Source organism: Camelus dromedarius, chromosome 9, assembly GCF_036321535.1.
Source record: "Camelus dromedarius isolate mCamDro1 chromosome 9, mCamDro1.pat, whole genome shotgun sequence".
Classification (NCBI taxonomy): Eukaryota; Metazoa; Chordata; class Mammalia; order Artiodactyla; family Camelidae; genus Camelus; species Camelus dromedarius.
Genome location: NC_087444.1, coordinates 64,756,291 through 64,774,629, shown reverse-complemented (window position 1 = coordinate 64,774,629; position 18,339 = coordinate 64,756,291). Strand labels below are relative to the sequence as shown.

General features: G+C 56.2%; 2 protein-coding genes across 6 annotated transcripts; one reads left to right on the top strand and one right to left on the bottom strand.

Annotated features, from left to right (window-relative positions):
- Nucleotides 1-2,942: 2,942 nt before the first annotated feature.
- On the top strand, nucleotides 2,943-11,270 carry LGI4 (leucine rich repeat LGI family member 4). 3 transcript variants are annotated; one of them, XM_031456876.2, is made up of 9 exons: nucleotides 2,943-3,784; nucleotides 4,202-4,273; nucleotides 4,518-4,589; nucleotides 5,972-6,043; nucleotides 6,170-6,241; nucleotides 6,465-6,634; nucleotides 8,704-8,868; nucleotides 8,953-9,458; nucleotides 10,310-11,270. In XM_031456876.2, the coding sequence occupies exons 1-9, from the start codon at nucleotides 3,603-3,605 to the stop codon at nucleotides 10,622-10,624; spliced, it is 1,626 nt and encodes a 541-aa protein (XP_031312736.2). In that variant the 5' UTR covers nucleotides 2,943-3,602; the 3' UTR covers nucleotides 10,625-11,270. The 3 variants fall into 3 exon arrangements, with proteins under 3 accessions (XP_031312736.2, XP_064345304.1, XP_031312737.2); XM_064489234.1 differs by lacking the exon at nucleotides 4,518-4,589; XM_031456877.2 differs by lacking the exon at nucleotides 4,202-4,273 and having other exon boundaries at nucleotides 2,944-3,784.
- Nucleotides 11,271-12,138: 868 nt separating this feature from the next.
- On the bottom strand, nucleotides 12,139-18,027 carry FXYD3 (FXYD domain containing ion transport regulator 3). Of its 3 annotated transcripts, XM_031456961.2 has the most exons (8): nucleotides 17,850-18,027; nucleotides 15,193-15,256; nucleotides 14,007-14,039; nucleotides 13,873-13,896; nucleotides 12,941-13,015; nucleotides 12,825-12,861; nucleotides 12,457-12,494; nucleotides 12,139-12,321 (listed from the first exon to the last, which is right to left on the bottom strand). In XM_031456961.2, exons 2-8 carry the CDS (start codon nucleotides 15,230-15,232, stop codon nucleotides 12,302-12,304), a joined length of 267 nt encoding a protein of 88 aa, XP_031312821.1. In that variant the 5' UTR covers nucleotides 15,233-15,256; nucleotides 17,850-18,027; the 3' UTR covers nucleotides 12,139-12,301. The 3 variants fall into 3 exon arrangements, with proteins under 3 accessions (XP_031312821.1, XP_031312819.1, XP_031312820.1); XM_031456959.2 differs by lacking the exon at nucleotides 12,825-12,861; XM_031456960.2 differs by lacking the exons at nucleotides 12,825-12,861; nucleotides 17,850-18,027 and adding an exon at nucleotides 16,551-16,595.
- Nucleotides 18,028-18,339: the final 312 nt, after the last annotated feature.

Genomic DNA, 18,339 nt, shown 5'->3' with positions numbered 1-18,339 from the left:
TGTCCTGAATGCTTAGGAGTCCACTGACCATGACCCCAGGGTTCTGCAAAGCCCTCGGCAGCACCCCAGGGCTGTTTTGGGAGCATTTCAGTGTGTGTTTATGTTGTCTGCTGCTGGTTGTGAGGTCCTCAGGGTTGCACACACACACATACACACACACACACAGAAAGCCAAAAACCCAGATAAACAGGCACAAAGCAAGACAAATACATGTATGTACATGCATACAAACTCGGAATAACACACATACTCATTCAGTTGGATGCCCGTACGGAAGCACAAAGACACAGGAACATGACTGGCCACTCTTACAAATGGTCAAAAGGTACACACTCTTGTGAGGACCATACTGACAGATGTTTGTAGAAACAAACTCACTCACACACACACACACACACACACACACACACACACACACACACAAATGCATTCAGAAGCACTGACAGAGCCAGCCCTCCTACACAGTTGCAGGCACGTGAAGCCACACTGACTGTGTACATTCGTAACCAGCCCCACGCACACGTTTATGTGGGTGCACAGAGAAGCACACAGCCATACAACCAGCCATGCTGTGGTTTCATAACCAGAAACACACACACGCTCCTGTTCACACCCTCAGGCACCTGCAGATAGACACACAGTCACAGACAGGCCTACACGCTGTGTTCACACGCTTGGAGGTACCCTAAACAGGTGTCGATGTGTTTCATACAGAACCTCCCTGTCCCTGAGCTCATGTGGCCCCCTGGAGGACAACGCACCTGGCGTCCTCATGGGCAGATCAGGTTCACAGGCACTGGTGATAGAGAAACTGAGGAGCAGCTCTGGGCTCTGCCACGCCCCGCTGTGGGAACTTGAGTGGTCCTCAAGACCTCTCTGTGCCCTAGGTTTCCATCCTAGAAAACAGACAAATTATTAAGGTCATGCCTGTCACCCTGGGCCCGGCTCAGAGGTCTCTAAACCCGACACTGTCTTATCATTAACTCCATTTTAGAGATATGCGAAGTTTAGCAAAGTGGGGATAATTCTCACAAGGTCCCCCTGGTTGTTAAGGACAGGTCCCCCGCCTGAAAGAGACCTGGGCCCAGACACCACACAGACCAGGGGCAGGTGGCCGCACTCACACTCAGCACAGGTGGTCCTGACACCCACACACATGTGTGTGCCTGTGGCCTCAGAGGACCCCGGTGGCTTCAGAGGGCTCCCTCATCCCTGTCTGTCAGAGCTTCTGCCCCTTGTGACCCTGTACCCCAGGGTCACCAGCAGTCCCTGGTTAATGATAACCCTGCTGTTTGCGTATCCCTGGAGTGGGGATGGAGGAGGCAGGGGGCAAGCAGGGAGGGGCACCTGGCCAGCTCTAGCCGGTCCTCGGCTTCCGCCCCTCACAGGGCCAGCTGCTCTAGGGTGGAGAGGCCCAGCTTCTTTGTAGCTGGTGATGGGCCAGTGACTTAACCTCTCTGCGGCTCTAACAGAATTAGCCTCAGAGGGCAGTCGAGATGATTGTCTGAAACAATCCTTGGAAAATGTTTAGAACAAAGCCTGGCACATGGTCAGCGCCAAAAAAAACCCCGCTTAGCTCTCTCATCTTTCTCTTCCTTGTCATCCTTCTCGTCGTGAACAGAAGGGAGAAGTCTGTGGGGCTGGGCACTCTGGGAGTAAGGATTTAGGCCTGTCTCCCCACTGTGTCCCTGGCCCTAAGCTCTTTATCCATCTTTTCAAAGACCCTGTAAAGAAGGTTACCAACCCCGCTTTACAGCTGAGGTCACTGGGACCCGAATGGCCTTGCTGAAATCACAGAGCTGCTCGGGTGCAGGACAAGTGCTTGGGTCCAGAATCCACCCCAGCTGTTGGGTGCCCATCCTGCCCTGAACCCCCAAGCAAGGGGCTTTGCCTCCATCTTCTCTCACTGAGTTCTCTACACACCCAAGAAGTGGGTGTCACGATTGCTCCACTTGACAGATGGGCAAACTGAGGATTGGGGAGGTCTAATGTCTTTCCTGAGGCCACAGAGACCTGGGCCTGGCCCCCAGATCTGAGTGACCCTGCCTGTGAAGCCCCATGTTCTCCAAGTGTTCTGGCATGGGGGCTGGTAGGCTTAGATCTGCCCAGCACCATGAAATTAATCATTTAACCTCCTCAGGCCTTAGTTTTCCCATCTGTAAAGTGGGAATGAATGATTCTACCCACCTCACCAGGTTGTTGTGAGGACTGAGAAAATTCATGTCAGGACTGGTGCACAGCAAGTGCTCAATGAGTATTATTACTCTTATTTCATGTTCGGTGACAAGAGTCATTTATTTATTTTTCTTATTTAATGGACAGGCTCTATCCAAACTGCTAAATCCAACTGAAAACAGCCAATAGCTACGGGTTCTGATCTCCAAAGAAGGAATGAAAATCAGACAGAGACCCTGTGGAACCGGCTGCCTGGGACCCAGCCAGAAAACCTAGATCCCAAACAACTGGACCTCTCTCCATCTGTAAAATGGCCAAATGATAGTACCAACCTCAGAGGGCTGGGGTGAGGTCAGCATGAGCTAACAGATGAACTTGTAGGGCAAGGCGTGGTACAGAGTCAAAATGCTGAAGAAAGAGGTGGCATCTTCATCATCCTTTATCCCTTGGGTTGGCTCCCTACCCCCAGTGGATGGGACACTCAAGGGGTTAATTTCGGGTAGGCAAGGAAGGTTGTGGGTTTGGGGCAGGGCAGCTGCCCTGACAAGTGTAACCACCAGAGGGAGCACCCAGACCTGAGCTGGTCCCTTCAAGTCTCCGCGCCAGTGCCCACCACACCCTCCCGGAGCCAGGGGAGGGGGCTGGCTGGGCGTGGCCAGGAGGGCTACAGCGCTTAGTGGTCTCTCCGCCCACCCTCCTCCTGCCTGCAGAGTCATCCGGTCCCCACCCTGGTGACATCCTCCTCACACTAGTGAGTGGGGAATCTGGGGAGGGGGTTGGCTGGGAGGGGCCAGGGCAGCTCCAGCCCTCAGTGGCCCCTCCCCTCCCATGGGGCCCTCAGTCCCTTCCCCAGGGCTGCTCTTCCTATGGCCTCTGACCCCCACCCCAACTCCTCCTCCTTTCCCTGCTTTGCCTGGCGCACCCCGTGCCTAGTGAGTCCCTTTTCCAAACCTCCTGGGAGAAGGGACGTGGGAGGAAGGGAAGAAACTTCCAGGGAGCTGGAGGGAGGGGGGGTAGGAAGACAGAAATAAAGACACCAGACAGAGGAAGACTCTCTCACACACACACACACACATAGAAAGAGAGGCCAACAGAGAGAGACAGAAAGAAACAGAGAAAAAGAGAAATAGAGAGAGACAATTCAGATAGAAATAAAGAGAGACAGAGGTAGAGAGTGGGAAACAGACTAGCTCAAAGAGTCAGAAATACAAAAAGGGGGAGAGAAAGACAGGGAAAGAGAAATAAACAGAAAATTAGACACCCAGGAGACAGACCGAAGAGAGACCGAGAAAGAGGAGAGAGAAGCCAGGGCACAGCGTGCCAGCTGGTGGCATGGAGGGGTGCCCGGCGTGGGAGATGTAGTGGCCACGCCCGGGCCAGGTTGGGTAGGCAGAGGGAAGCCGGTGCCTCGGCGGGGGTCAGGGGGCATGGGAGGGGCAGGAATTCTGCTGCTGCTGCTGCTGCTGCTGCTGGCTGGGGCGGGGGTGGGCGAGGCCTGGAGACCCCCAAAGGGAAAGTGTCCTCTGAGATGCTCCTGCTCCAAAGACAGTGCCCTGTGTGAGGGCTCCCCGGACCTGCCAGAGAGCTTCTCCCCGAGCCTGCTGTCGCTGTGAGTGTCAGGCCCTCTGGGGGCCTGTAGCTGAGGATGGGAGTCCTGGGACCCCAGGGGCTGGGGGCGGGGTGCCGGGTCCCCAAGGAAACAGGGCCTTGTCAGGACCTTGGGAGGGGGCAGCAAAGGATGTTGGGATGCTCGAAAGGGGGCTGCTGGGATTTGGAAGGGAGAAGAAGGGAAATTCCAAAGGGCAGGGACAGCATGGGAGGAGGGAGAGACGTGGGGTGGGCTGAGCGCTGCTAGGATCCTTACCAAACGAGGAGGGTAAATGCCTGTCTCCCCTGGGATGCAGGGGAGATACATACATACACCCGGGGTCAGGTAGCATGCCAGGGTCCCCGGACAAGAGACGGCTCTGAGATGAGACTGGCGCCCTGGAGGGGTGTTCTCCTCACACCCGGCTCACGTCCCCAGCTCACTTGTTAGGACTGGAGTTACCCAGCTGAAGGCCGGAAGCTTCCTGAGGGTGCCGTCGCTGCACCTGCTGTGAGTGGGACCCTACTGAGCAATGACTAGCTCGAGGGAGTGGGTGTCCATGCACGTGTGTGGGGGGTGCACACACATGTGTATGTATGTGTCTGTGGGAGCACCTGTGTCACACAAACTCACACTGCATGCATGTGTGTGACCATGCCCCCATGTGAGCTGGCGGGGGTGTGGGCGGGCAAGGTTAAAATGTCAGGTAGGGAGCAGCATCTCTGGAAAAACTTCTTTCTTGCTCCATTGCCAGTCTTTTCACATCCAACTCCTTCTCCGTGATTGAGGACGATGCGTTTGCAGGCCTGTCCCACCTGCAGTACCTGTGAGTGAGCCGGGGGTGGGGGCAGGAATGGGGGCCTGGGAGAGGAAGGATGGGCCCCTCTGTGACTCCTAGAGTAGGGGGAAGGAGGGGCGGGTTGCCTGGGATAAAAAGTATCTGGAAAAGGGACTGTCCTGGAGGGGCAAGAGGCCTGGCCTCTTGAGTGGGTGTGTAATCCCAGCCGGCTCAACTGCCCTCTCTGTGTTTCAAGATTCACAAAAGGCCTGACTAACCCATGACTGTTTCTGGTTCTACCTGACTCTCAGGAGCCCAGAGAGGGTGCAGAGGCCAGAGATAAAGAAATGTTTCAAATTAAGAGGAAACAATTCTGAGTTAGATGGTGATGGTGCTGATGGTGGTACTGATGGTGGTGGTGGTGGTACTGACGGTGGTGTGGTGATGACAGTATGACAATGCTAGCATTAGTGTTGATGCTGGTGTTGATGATAATGGCTGTGGTGGTGATCCTGCTCCAGCTGTTCACAGGGAAGTGGTGGCATGATTGAGGATGATGGAGTGGGGATGATTTTGACAAAAATGGCAGATTCACCAGCGATGGAGCTATTGGTGATGCCAATGATGAAGTCTGAAGGGTTGATGTTAGTGATAATACCAGTATTGTGAGCCTTAATAATTACAGCATTAGTGTTGGTGTTGGTGTTGGTGTTGGTGATGGTTTGGGGTCAGACATTGGTGTTGGTGTAATGGCAACACTGTGGGGTTTGGCGGTGATGGTGGAGGTATCCGTATGTGTGGAAATCGTGGCAGTAGTGGCGCTGATGGTGGGTGAGTGCTGGGGGTAGTGGTGATGTTGTGGATGTTGGCAATGCCAGTGCTAGTGCTGAAGCTCGTGGTAATGGTGGCAGTGCCAGTGATGGTGGTGGCAGTGATTTTGGTGTTGGCCACGAAGGCTGTGTTTTTGGTGATGTGTATCAGTGTTGCTGGTGTAAGGCTGGTGATGATGGTGTTGTGTTGGTGGGATGGGATGTTGGTGATGGTGGTGGTAGGGTATATTGTTGGTGATAATGGCAGTTATTGGTACTGGGGTTGATGGCAGTGGTAGGGGCATGGGTGTTGGATATCATGGATGATGCTGGAGGTATTGGTGGTGATACTGGTGCCAGTGCTGCTGCTGGTGATCATGGTGGCAGTGTTCACTGTGAGGCTGGTAATGACCAGAGGGTCAGGTTCTTGGCTCCTGGGATTGGAGGCTGCGACCTTGGTGAGATGTTCCTAGGAGATTTTCCTTGGGATTCAGCAAGGTGTTGGGGGAGAACTCAGCACATACCAATGGCCTCTGGCTTCCATGGAGTGCATTCCCCCAAGCACTGTGGGGCCACAGCAGGGAACCGAGGGCCTCCCCTGACCCCATCTTCCCTTCACAGCTTTATCGAGGACAATGAGATTGGCTCCATCTCCAAGAACGCTCTCCGAGGACTTCGCTCACTCACACATCTGTGCGTGCCTCAAAGGCCCCACCCCTCCACCGCCCAGCCCGCCCTGCCAGGCATCCGCACCCACCCCGCCGGCACACAGAGTCCCCTGGTAGCTACTGATGGTTGCTCCTTTTCTCCCTCCACCAGGAGCCTGGCCAATAACCAGCTTGAGACCCTCCCCAGATTCCTGTTCCGAGGCCTGGAGACCCTGACTCATGTGTGAGGCTCAAGGGGGCTGGGAGGCATTTGGGGGTGCTTGGGGGGAAGAGGGCACCTGCGCCCACTTTTGGTTGGCATAAATGAGTATGACTACAGTGGTTCTTCCATGTTTTCCACACCACCTCCGGGCCCCTGTCCTGAACCCTTGACTGGGGAGGGGTGGGGAGCGTGGCCTCCAGGGGTTGGAAGCCGGGTCGCAGCCCCTCCCCGGCTCTTGCCCCAGGGACCTCCGTGGGAACCCGTTCCAGTGTGACTGCCGCGTCCTCTGGCTGCTGCAGTGGATACCCACCGTGAACGCCAGCGTGGGGACCGGGGCCTGTGCCGGCCCCACCGCCCTGGCCCACATGCAGCTCCGCCACCTCGACCCCAAGACGTTCAAGTGCAGAGCCATAGGTGGGGGCTTTCCTGGTGGGGCGGGAGGGACAGCAGGGGTTCCCAGACTCAGGCAGGAGATCGGGAAGGCTGCCAGGGCTGAGGGGCTCACCTCCCTCCCTGCTCTGCCATTTCCTGGCTGTGAGACTGCTGAGCAAGCAGCATCGCTTCCCTGAGCCTCAGTTTTCTTGTCTGGAAATGGGGGTAATAAACAGTGACCTAGGACCTCTGTGAGAATTCAGTGATACGCTTGGTGCAGGACCTGGGAGGGGAGGCCCTACTAAATGTTCACGCTCGTTGTTGTTCTTAATATAAAACTGACCATGTACAAAATACTTCCTATGATCAGTTTGATTCCTATGATCACAAATATATTTTGGTAACTTTATGGATACTGAGCAAAGCAGAGAGCCCTGGGTCTTGCCCTCCCAGAGCCCCCAGCCAGAGGCAGGCAGAGAGTGACAGCCTAGTATGATCAGGGCTGGGGTAGGGGAGCCCAGAGCCAGAGCAGGAGTCAGGCACGGCTGGAGGGTCAGGAGGATTGGACATCTGAGTTCAAACCTGAAGGCCATCACTGTCACTGTCATCATCGTCATCATCATCATCTAAGTGTAAGACATGTTTTTGGTCTAGGGGACTCAGAGAACAAGGGAATTTAACTTAGGGGTCACTCTTCATTCGGTTTATTCAAAACTCACTTAGGTCCACTCGGTGTCCAGCCTGGAGAGGCGATGGGCACACTGTAAGGAACAAGATAATCCTGGACGCAGTTCTCACCCAGTCCTGGGGGTGTGGAGACAGACATGAAATAAAACACTGCACAAATAAATGTATGGTACACATTGTGATATACACAGAGGGTGATGAGGGAGGCTGGTCCTCCCGTACGTGGGGCATTGAGGAAGGCTTCTCTGATCAGGCAGTATTAGATGTGGATTTAGCAAACAGAAGTACCAGGAAAGCACACTCGAGAGAGAAGGGACAGTGTGTACAGTGACCCCGAGGCAGCACAGAGCTTGTCCTGACTGGAGGTCAAAGGGAGACAGGTCTGGCTTGGAGGAGTGAGGCAGGGAAAGACACAGATGAGGTGGAAGGTGCAGGGGCCTCCCTCTGCAGGACTTTCAAAGCCACAGAGAAGACAGTTGATTTTATCCGGAGAGGCCGCGGGAAGCTCTAGAGGGTTTCGAGCAGGGAGATTTGATTATGTGATGGACATTTTTAAAAGATCCCCTCTGGATGGGCATCCTTTGTGGTCTGGTTCATTGCTTCAACCCTGGTCCCTAGAAATACGGCCTGGCACATAGAGTGAAGTATTGTAGCCTGAAGTCCACCACCACCACACAGGGCGATAGGGGTGCACCGTTACTATAAAAGCTAAGTTGCTGTAACAAAGAGGCTCTAAATACCACGAATTAAAGGAGACAGAAGGGTCTGAGGTGAGCAGTGCAGGCAGATGGGGCAGCCCCTGGGCATTATACTGCTTTCCCCGGTTGAAACCGAGTTGTGGAAGGTCCATCTGCCAGTTCACAAGGAGAATTCCAGGACGAGCTGTCTTCCTACAAGCTAGGCAAGCATTACAACCATCACCCTGTTCTTGTTCCCTTGGGAACTTTGTCTGGTCATGGCCACACTGAGCCTTGGAGGGCAGGGAGTGAAGCCCGGGTTGGGTTGTGCTGGGTTAATGTGGCCTCTGGCTGGGCAGCCTGGTGCCCAGCTGCGTCCTATCTCCTGGAAGATGGGAAGGATGGGTTTGGCTGGACAGCGGGCTGCCTGTGCCTCTTAGCCTTAGTTTCCTCATCCGTAAAATGGATATAATAACAGATCTGCCCCCTAGGGAGGGATCTTATGAAATTAAATGAATGAATAAATATGCTGTTTCTAAGCAATCAGTTGATGAGGCCCTACAGCTTAGAAAACAAAGTATCACCATGTTGTGAGTTAACACATCCCTAGGTAAAAAGACTGTTTCCCTATGAGGTCAGCCCCATGATGGGCCTCATTTCAGAGATGTGCAAATGAGGCTCAGCGATGAGGACCCTTGGGGTCCCCTCGGCCTGCCTGACTCTCTCCTGCCCCACCACCACCTCTAGAGCTGTCCTGGTTCCAGACGGTCGGAGAGTTGGCGCTGGGCGCAGAGGCTTTCTCCTACCAGGGGGAACCCCACATCATCCTGGCACAGCCCTTTGCTGGCCGCTGCCTGATCCTCACCTGGGACTACAGCCTGCAGCGCTTCCGGCCGGAGGAAGAGCTGTCTGGTAAGCCCCCTCCGCGCCTCCTCCCTCCAGCCAGGTGGCCCGCCCCGCGGGCCTGACAGGCCCCCTGCTCCTCGCTCCCCGCAGCGCCCTCGGTGGTGTCCTGCAAGCCGCTGGTGCTGGGCCCGCGCCTCTTCGTGCTGGCCGCCCGCCTGTGGGGAGGCTCGCAGCTGTGGGCCCGGCCCGGCCCCGACCTGCGCCTGGCCCCGATGCAGGCCCTGGCCCCGCGGCGGCTGCTGCGGCCCAATGATGCCGAGCTCCTGTGGCTGGAAGGGCAGCCCTGCTTCGTGGTGGCCGATGCCTCCAAGGCGGGCAGCACCACGCTGCTGTGCCGCGACGGGCCCGGCTTCTACCCGCGCCAGAGCCTGCACGCCTGGCACCGGGACACGGACGTCGAGCCCCTGGAGCTGGACGGCCGGCCCCATCTGCTGCTGGCCTCGGCCTCGCAGAGGCCCGTGCTCTTCCACTGGTTTGGGGGCCGCTTTGAGAGGCGCACGGACATCCCTGAGGCGGAGGACGTCTATGCCACACACCATTTCCAGGCCGGTGGGGATGTGTTCCTGTGCCTGACACGCTACATCGGGGACTCCATGGTGAGGCTGGGCCTGGTCACGGGGAGGGCAGGCAGCCGAGCCGTGAGCCAGGCCTCACCTGCATCTGACTCGCACCTGGGGCTGGCCTTTCAGCACTGATCTCACCTTGCACGTTGTCCTCGAAACTCTAACCTGTCTCACAGGCTGACCTTCCTAACGTGCTGATCTTTGAGCTCTGACCCAACCCCAACACTGACTCCAACACTGTGACCCCTCAAGGCTGGCTGACCCTAAACCATTCCTTATCTCCCAACACTGACACTGGCCCCAAGACTCTGATTCTACCCCCCAAACTCTGATACACTCCAGCGCTTACATTTAACCATAGCCACCACACCGTGAACCTCCAAGGCTGACGGCCCACCTCCTCCAGAAGTCTCCCTCTGGAGTGGGGTGTAGCCAGGGGGAGGGCTCTGAGCCTAGAAGGCACTGATCTGACTCACGTATTCACTGGGTGTCGGCATGGGGAGCGGACTGTGGGTGCAGGGATGGGAGCAGAGAGACAAGGGAGGAGGCTGCTGTGATGGTCCAGGAGGGAGGTGACTGTGGCTTGGTGAGAGTGCGGCCAGAGGAGATGGGAGAAATGTATAAATCGTAGGTAGAACTGACAGATTCCAGGGCTGACTGATTCTGTGTGGGCTGTGAGGGGGAGAGAAGGGCCAAGAATGACTCCCAAGTCTGTGGCCTGAGCAGCTGGGTGGGGACATTTATGAAGATGAGAAAGCTGTGTGAGTTTGGGGACTTACCGGCCTCTGTTTCCAAGTCATTCCAAGTCCTCCGAAGCCCAGAGGACCACTGGCAGGCCTGGCCTTCCTGGACCCCAGCCCCTAACTAGCGGCCACCCTTCTCAGGTTATGCGCTGGGATGGCTCCATGTTCCGCCTGCTGCAGCAACTTCCCTCTCGCGGTGCCCACGTCTTTCAGCCACTGCTCATCGCCAAGGACCAGCTGGCCATCCTGGGCAGCGACTTTGCCTTCAGCCAGGTCTTTCGCCTTGACCCTGACAAGGGGCTCCTGGAGCCACTGCAGGAGCTAGGGCCCCCAGCCTTGGTGGCCCCCCGTGCCTTTGCCCACATCACCACGGCTGGCAGACGCTTCCTCTTCGCCGCTTGCTTCAAGGGCCCCACACAGATCTACCAGCATCACGAGTTAGACCTCAGTGCCTGAGACCGGATGGGACCCTGGACATGGACGGCAGGGGGCTGGCATGGGGAGTCCTAGGCCCCTGGATGCCCCCGTGACTGGCCTCCTGACCCTACTTGGAGGTGACAGCTGGTCCTGTGAGATACTGACCACAGGCCAAGTTCAAGGCAAGAGCTGCCTTTTCAGTCTCAAGCAACATCTTAGCTGGGGGCAATTGCTCTCCCCAAGGGTGACTTGGGGGCTCAGGCTGGGGCACCACCGCACAGAGCCAGCCTACAGAAATCACGTGGGGGTAATGTGCAGAGCTCCATGAGGTCTGGAAGCGGCCCCCTCCCAATCCACCCACGTCTCCTGCTCCCTGTGAGTATTAAGGAGGAGATAGCTTTCCTTTCCTTTCTGAACTCAATCCGGCCAATCGCTATAAGTGCCCGCCTCCGTGACGTCATCAGTTTCCGGGCAGGTTTTCCTGGCTGGCGTGCTAACTTCCTCTGCTGCTTGTGCGCATGCCTGCTCCCGAGGCGGAAGTCCCGCGCGAAGACCCTCAGGCGCGTGCGCGGGAATGGATGGGAAAGTGAGAGTTGTTGCGGGGAGGCCGGAAGTCCCACGCCGGGTCGGTGACAGGGGCGAGGACAGAAAGTGTATGAGCTCAATAAACGCGCTGTGCACCCGCCCCACCCGTTGTTGTGGGGTCACTGGGAGGGGTGACTCTTGTGGAGGTGGGGGGCTAGTCCCAGGAGCAGTATTACTGAGCAGAGAGGCATTCCGGGGTGCATTTTGGCTGCCCCTGGTGAGCTTTCCCGAGCTTTGCTCACTCTAAGGACTGTGGGCCCATGATTATGGCGGGGGGCCCTTGTGGGATGTTCAGGGGCTATAAGGGCATTATTAAAGGACAGGTCATGGGTTTATTATTGGTCTCATGCCTCTTGTAGGAGACATTTTTGTGGTGTTTTGAAGGATTTCAGGCATTTTTATGGCTCTTGGGAACATTTTGGAGGTCTTGCTGGGTATTGGGACTGAAGGAGTTTGAGGCTTGTTGAAGGGCCTCTCACCACGTAGCCATTAGATATTAGGGGCATCGTGGGAAATAATTTAAAGGTCTCACAGGGACATTCGGGTGTTAGGAGGGTCTTTTATAATAAAGTGGGGTCTCAGATGAGAGGAGGGTCACAGGGGTCTTACTATTACAAGCTATCCGGGTACTCCTGTCATGGTAGGATGATCCCACTGCCTGGTTTCCCCAGGACGGTCCCAGGGTCCACCTGAATGACCCAGCGTGCCACCTGGCTGAGCCCCCTTTCATTCTCAAAAGTGTTCCCCAAGTGGCTATGAGAGAACTTTAAATTGTACACGTGGCTCCCGTGGACACAGAGGGAGAGGGCAGGCCCCGTGCTGTCCACCAGATCATGAGGAAACAGGCCTTTGGGCTTGTCCCGGCAAAGAGAGCTGCCAGCTTCCATGCCAGCCCCCGCTGCACAACCCGCTTCTCCTGGCCCCCCAAACCCACCCCATGCACATATAGGGAGTCTCGAGGCTGCCTGGGCAGGAGCAAGATCATTTTATAGTAAAAATTCAACAAAGAGATCCCTCCAGTGAGAGATGAGATGGTGCCCTGGTAAAGCCGTCTAAGGAGGGAAGGGAGGGTCCTGGATTCAGGCTCCTGTGCAGAGAGAGGCTCTCTGTGTGCTTTCAGCTTGTCTATCCTCAGCAGTTATGGGCAGAGCCTGGGAGAGATGACCGGGTCAGCTTGTGAGAGTGGATCAAGTTATTTCTCCCCAGGGTGCGTGCGCACGCACACACACACACACACACACTTCACACCCTGTGTTCCCCTCAGCCCCATTCTGCCCCTGTCTTACCTGTTGTGATGAGAGGTGGGGCATCCCCGGGGTGGCGGCTAGGGAAAGAAAGGTGGTGAGGTCTGTGTTCACCCCTATTACCCTCTCCCTCAAGGCTAGAGGAATCTCAGCTTGCCCTGACGTCACTTCCTGGCTATTTTTCTGTCGTTGGGTTGTACCATCCCAACCCAATGCAGGGACCAAAGCATTTCAGGATTTGGGGCCCTTTGAGGACTGATGGTTCTGAAGATTAAACCTAAGAAATCTTAGCAAGAATTCTCCAGGGCAGGGGCCCAGAGGCCTGGCCTCTTTCTGCAAGATTTAGTTCTTTACCCCTGAAAGCTGTCTGTCCAGCATGAGGCAGGCATGCTGCCTGGAACCCATCTTACCGGGGCTTCTGACTGAACTTGCATTTGCATTTCCCACCTGTTAGGGGAGAAAGCCGTGACAGGAGAGGGCACCCACAGCCCCGCCCTGCCCGCTGCCCCCCAGCTCCTCCACTCACTCATGAGGACAATGATGCCAAGGGCACACAGGACGCCTGCGCAGATGAGCCCGCTGACCCGGAGGCTGTGCCAGTCTAGGAGAAACCCGGAGGGGACTCTCGGTGCCGGCCTGCACCCTCCCCAGCCAAGCCCCCTTCCACTTGACCCTATACAGTGGGCACCTCTGATGTGCAGATGCCAGGGAGACGGCAGTAGAGAGGACACACAGCTCCCCAGCCCCTCTGTGCTCACTTTCTAGTTTACACAGAGCAAGCGACAGAGATTTAATGTCAGGTCGGGGAGAGAGAAGCAGTCTGCAAACAAAAAGGCAGGGCCGGGGGACAGAAAGTCAGTGGGCAGCTCTTCTAGGGAGAGTGGTCAGGAAAGGCCACTGAGGGGCCATGTGGAGCAGAGGCCTGAGGAGGGGAGGGAGGGAGTGTGGGCCTACGTGGGAGAGGGTCTTCCAGGCAGAGGGATGGATGCTAGCGAGGTCTGGAGGCTTCAAGTGCGTCTGCTGTGTCTGAGCAGCAGCGAGGAGGCCAGCATGGCTGCAGCAGAGCCAGTGGTGTCGGGGGGAGAGAAGGCAGAGGGGCGACAGGTGAGGGTGGGTGGGGAGCAGGTGTGTGGAACCTGGAGGCCATAGGAAGAGTAGGGCCAAGTGGCTCACCTCCTCCAGGCAGTCTTCTCAAGTCAACCCTCCTCCCAGCAGTTGATTTGCACCCTAACAGTGGCTTCTTGTGAACTATCTTTGCTTCCGTGTGTGTCTAACTTGCAGCAAAACAGTTTTCCCAAGGACCCGACTGTCTTGTTCCCTTGATCCATTGTGTTTACTGTTCACTGCCCCTATCCTCGCCTGGGGGTCACCCCAAGCAGACCCTTCCCCCACCCCATGGGAGACCTTTGGCACAAAATAGGTATGGGGGGGTGCTAAAGGAGGGGCACAGGCTCTCACCATAGTAGAAAGGGCTGTTTTTATCTGCAAGGAAAGACAAAAAGAACATGAATCCGAGAGATGAGAGCTGGGATGCTGGGGTCATGGGGGAGAATTTGAGGGTGGGATTGGTGGAGGAGTCCAGTCTGACTCACCTTCTGGATCGTTGGCATCCAAGGCAGGCAGGCCTGGGGAGGGGGAGGAGCGGGAAAGAGAGAGATGGGGGTGCTGGCCTCAGCAAAGCTGGGGGCAGAGCTGTGGAACCTCGGGCCTCAGCATAGGGTCCCCTGATGGCACAGTTCCCCACCTTTCAAAGACACAAGGGTCTAGCCCTAAGCTAGCTGTCTCTGCACAGCCCACCTTGGAGATGTGGATGCCCCCTCTCAGCCCGACACCTGAAATAGGTTTTAATCTGGGTGGCTTCTGGCGACCCTTTAGGCTCACATTTCTGGACACCAGGCTAATCCACACCTCCTGCAGAAACGGAGTGCAGGGCTTGTCAAGGTGACAGATGGCTTCAGCCCCCAGGCGTTCTCAGCCCTTATCTCCACACCCTACCAGTTCTGGTTCTGCCGTTTGCTCACCATTCCCTGTCAAGCAACTGACTGATAATCAACTCAATACACTTTATTTTAAAAAAACAACTTTACATCACTACCCTGAATGGGATACCAGTCTTGTCCAATGTAATGGGTAAAAACAAATATAATGAAAGCAAAGGATTAGGACCGAATTCTGAAGCAGTGGGCTGCCTTAACTCTGGGCCTACACTCTCTTCTTTCTTTGTTAAGGGGAGATTGATCATTTTTAAATAACGTTTGAAACACAAACACATGGTGCTTACTCTGTACCAGGCACTATTCTAAGGGCTTTGCAAATAGTAATGCATTTAATCCTCACAATGAGTATATAAGTAGTTGTTACTGTTGTCCAGATGAGGAAACCGAGGCACAAGGGATTTCGGTTACTTGCCACATAACCACGAAGTTCTCTGTTACCTCTAGTAATAAAGTGTTAAAGACAGTAGCGCGGGCTGAGCCTTCTCCTTGATGTCAAGATGTCAAGACCTCTGCTCTAAGAGGTCCTCCTTGCGGGGGTGGGTATAGCTCATGGTAGAGTGTGTGCTCAGCATGCACGAGGTCCTGGGTTCAATCCCCGGTACCTCCGTTAAAAATAAAGAGAGGTCCTCCTTTATGTGCCCCTTGAAATCATCTCCTACCCAAGGAGATGCTGTCCTGAGACTCACCACCCCACAGGAAAGTACGAAAGAGCCGCACTCAAGCGTGGTGACCACTCAGCCAAGGGGATCAGGGAAAAGGCAGTCTGGGGACAGTCACTCACCTGCCAGGAGGACAAGCAGGCTCAGGGCCACCTCTTGCATGTCGGAGCACTGGCCTGGAGGGGTCTGGGGAGAGGGTCCAGCTTTAGCAGGGCCACTGGGATGCCTCTGGTTCCCAACCCCCTCCTACTCTGCTCCCCACCCAGGGTGGCACAGCTCGCCCCTGAAAAGCTGAAGAACTGGCCTTGAAACTTGCTGGGCTGAGAGATAAGGCAGCCGAAAAGTGCAGTGGGGGCTGAGTGAGAACTCAGACCTGAGAGGGAGCAGCAGTAATAACTCACTGGATGTGGATTGGAGGCTCAAAGTGAATCACCCTGGCAAACAAACGAGGAAGGTGCTGCCCGTTGTTATCCTCATCTTACAGATGGGAAAACCGAGGCTCAGGGAAGTGAAGGTGGGTGTTCAAGGTCAGCTTGCCAGGAAGCGGGATTTAAGCCAGACCTGGCTCTGTGGAGGCTGTTCCTAACTCAGGACTCTCTCAGCACCTTGGGGTGTTTTGGGAAATGGGGTGTTGGGAGCCAGGTGGCAGGAGGCCCGGTTCTTGGGAGTGTCCCCCATGAACAGCTCTGAGCCTGCCTGCCCTGCCCAGACTTTGCAGACCTCGGGCTGGGCAGGGCAGGAAGTGGAGAGGAGAGAACTCCTGGGGAGGGTGGAGAGGAAGGGGGAGGAGAAGGACCCCCTGGCTGCAGCCCCAGTCCCATTTTCTGCCCCACCCACATCCCACTCTCCCACTTCTGCCCCACTCCTGCCCACCCTGCCCCAGTTCCTGCCTCTACTGTCCAGTCCCAGACCAGCCCCTGCCCCTACCAAGCTCCTCTGGCAGCAGACACTTCCACTTTCCCCAGACAGACCTGCCCAGCATGAAGAACCCTGCTCCGTCCCCTTCCTGGTCCGGTATGAGTCCACCATCTCTGAGTGTCCCCCTGCCCTCTCCCTGCCCCTGCCCCACTGCCACAGTATCTGTTGTCCCGAACTTGATAGCAACAGCTAACACTTAACTCAGAGCCACTCTGTGCTGGGCACTGCCAAATGACCTTGCTGGGTTCCCCTCACGTAACCCCCCAAGAACCCCAGAGGTCGTCTGTTACACGCCCTGTTTCACTGACAGCAAAACACACGCCTAAACGCAGTCCCTAAGAATGGTTAAAAAGCCCATTGACATTCCGTGCTCCGTCTCCTGTCCACAGCTGGAGAGGGAACCCCTCTCATCTCAAGCTCCCTCTCTAGCCTCCACATAACCCCCACCTTGAGTTTCCTTCTGTTTCCTGCCTGTTCTCACAGGCTCCTCCATCTCCCTCCACCCACCCCAGATCCTGGGAATCCTCTTAGCTTCCCAGTTCATCCCATATACCAGACTCACAATTTTGAGCACCTATTTCTTGTCAGAAAAGAGCCTATGGCTTTGGGGAACAGTACCAAGGCGTTTAGGACCCGCCCAGGTTTGAGGTGAGGGGTGGAGCTGGAGTGAGTGGGTGGGCAGGACAGCCTAGCAGGCCTGGCACAGGTCTGTAGAAGGACCACCTGTTGTCTAAAGCGAACACGTGAAACTTGGTCACCCCATGACACCACTAATACTAGTAACAGGAGCTGATGCTGCCTGAGTGTTTACCCTGCGCCGGGCACTGTTCTCAGCTCTTTGCACTTACTCACGCATATAATCTTCGCAGCTTGACGAAGCTGGCACTACGATTAGCCCACGTTGCTGTCGCAACCCTGTAACCCCTGTGAACTCAGCTTAATGCTCTATGCTGTCACCCGGGACCCAGAGTCTCAGCGCTTCAGCCTCTTTCCTTGGGCGCCTCCGAGCCGCCCTGGCCGGTGAGGGCTCTGGAAGCCCCATCTCCAGGCATCGTCTCCCAGCATCCCCAGCACGGGGTGGGGTGTTCTGGTGGGTAGTTCCAGCCGCACCCCAACCTCTGCACAACTTTTCCACCCAACTGTCCCACGGTGTGGGCCGTGGGAGCTGGTGTCTGGGCACCTGCCCTCCCCCTCCCTGTTCCCGCTGTTGTTGGAAGAGGCCCTTGGGCTGCTCCGAAACTGACTGCCGCCATCGGCGCTAAGGCTTGGAAAGGAGGCAGCCTACAGTTGGAGGCTGTGCCCACCCCTCCCTGTTCTTTCCTGGCCCCGGAGATCCCAGTGCTGGTGTGAGGACTGTTTCCGCCGTCCACCCCCTACCATCCCACTGTTTCTCCAGGCCCACCAGGCGTGAGCCAAATGACTCCCTCCTGTCCCTGAAATCTCCTTCCCATCTCCCCATATTACCACTTCCCCAGGAAGCCACCAGCCCCTTTCCCTAGAGATCTCCAGGACCCACATATCCCAGTCCCTAAACACCTCGAGTCTACACAGTCACCCACCCATCTACTCTGAGCCCCACAATCCAGATACTTCTGGTTTACTCAGACACCCCGATCTACCCACCAGGCTTCCAGAGACCCCAATCCCATCCTCGGGCTTTACCCTCACCCAAGCTGGCTCACCCAGCCTCCCGTGAGAAGAATGATGGGGAAGGGGGCTTCCTCTAAGCTGCTCCCCTAGAAAAGGACCTTGAAGGGGGAAGACTCTAGGGGTCTTTAATGGAGACCAGTGGAGAGAGGGGCAGGGATGGTTGGGGGCAGAGCCAAGAAGGGGTTGAGGGAGGGAGGTCCCAGCCCCTCACCTGCGTGCTCCCCAGGCTGCGTGAGGTTCCAGGTTCCGGGAGCAAGCAGGCTGCTAAGCCTGAGTCCTGCCTTTATCTGCAGCTGCAGCTGCCACACCCTAAGCAAACCTGGGCAGGTAGAGAACTAGTCACACTCCCTAAAGCTCAGGGGCTCTCTCATCTCACTCCTGCTCTTAAAGAGACAGTCCCTCTCCCCCTCAAACACTAGTGGCCCGGAGCTCCTTGGGGTCTCCAAGGTCACAGCAGCCTTAGGTGAGGCAGAAGGAGAACAGGGTGAGGGCTGGGCCTCTGCCCTGCACATCAGGGGAGGGGGCTTTCTCCAATCTCTCGCCCCTCAGAAAAGGACCTGGGAGGAGCAGAGGTTCAGGTCTCTAACAGCACAGTTTCTGTCCGGTGGGGGCGGTGGAGGAAGGCCATGCCTTGGTGCCATAACTGAATTTCTCTCACTCAGATTGTGTGCCCTCCTTGGAGGAGGGATTGGTGGCCATTG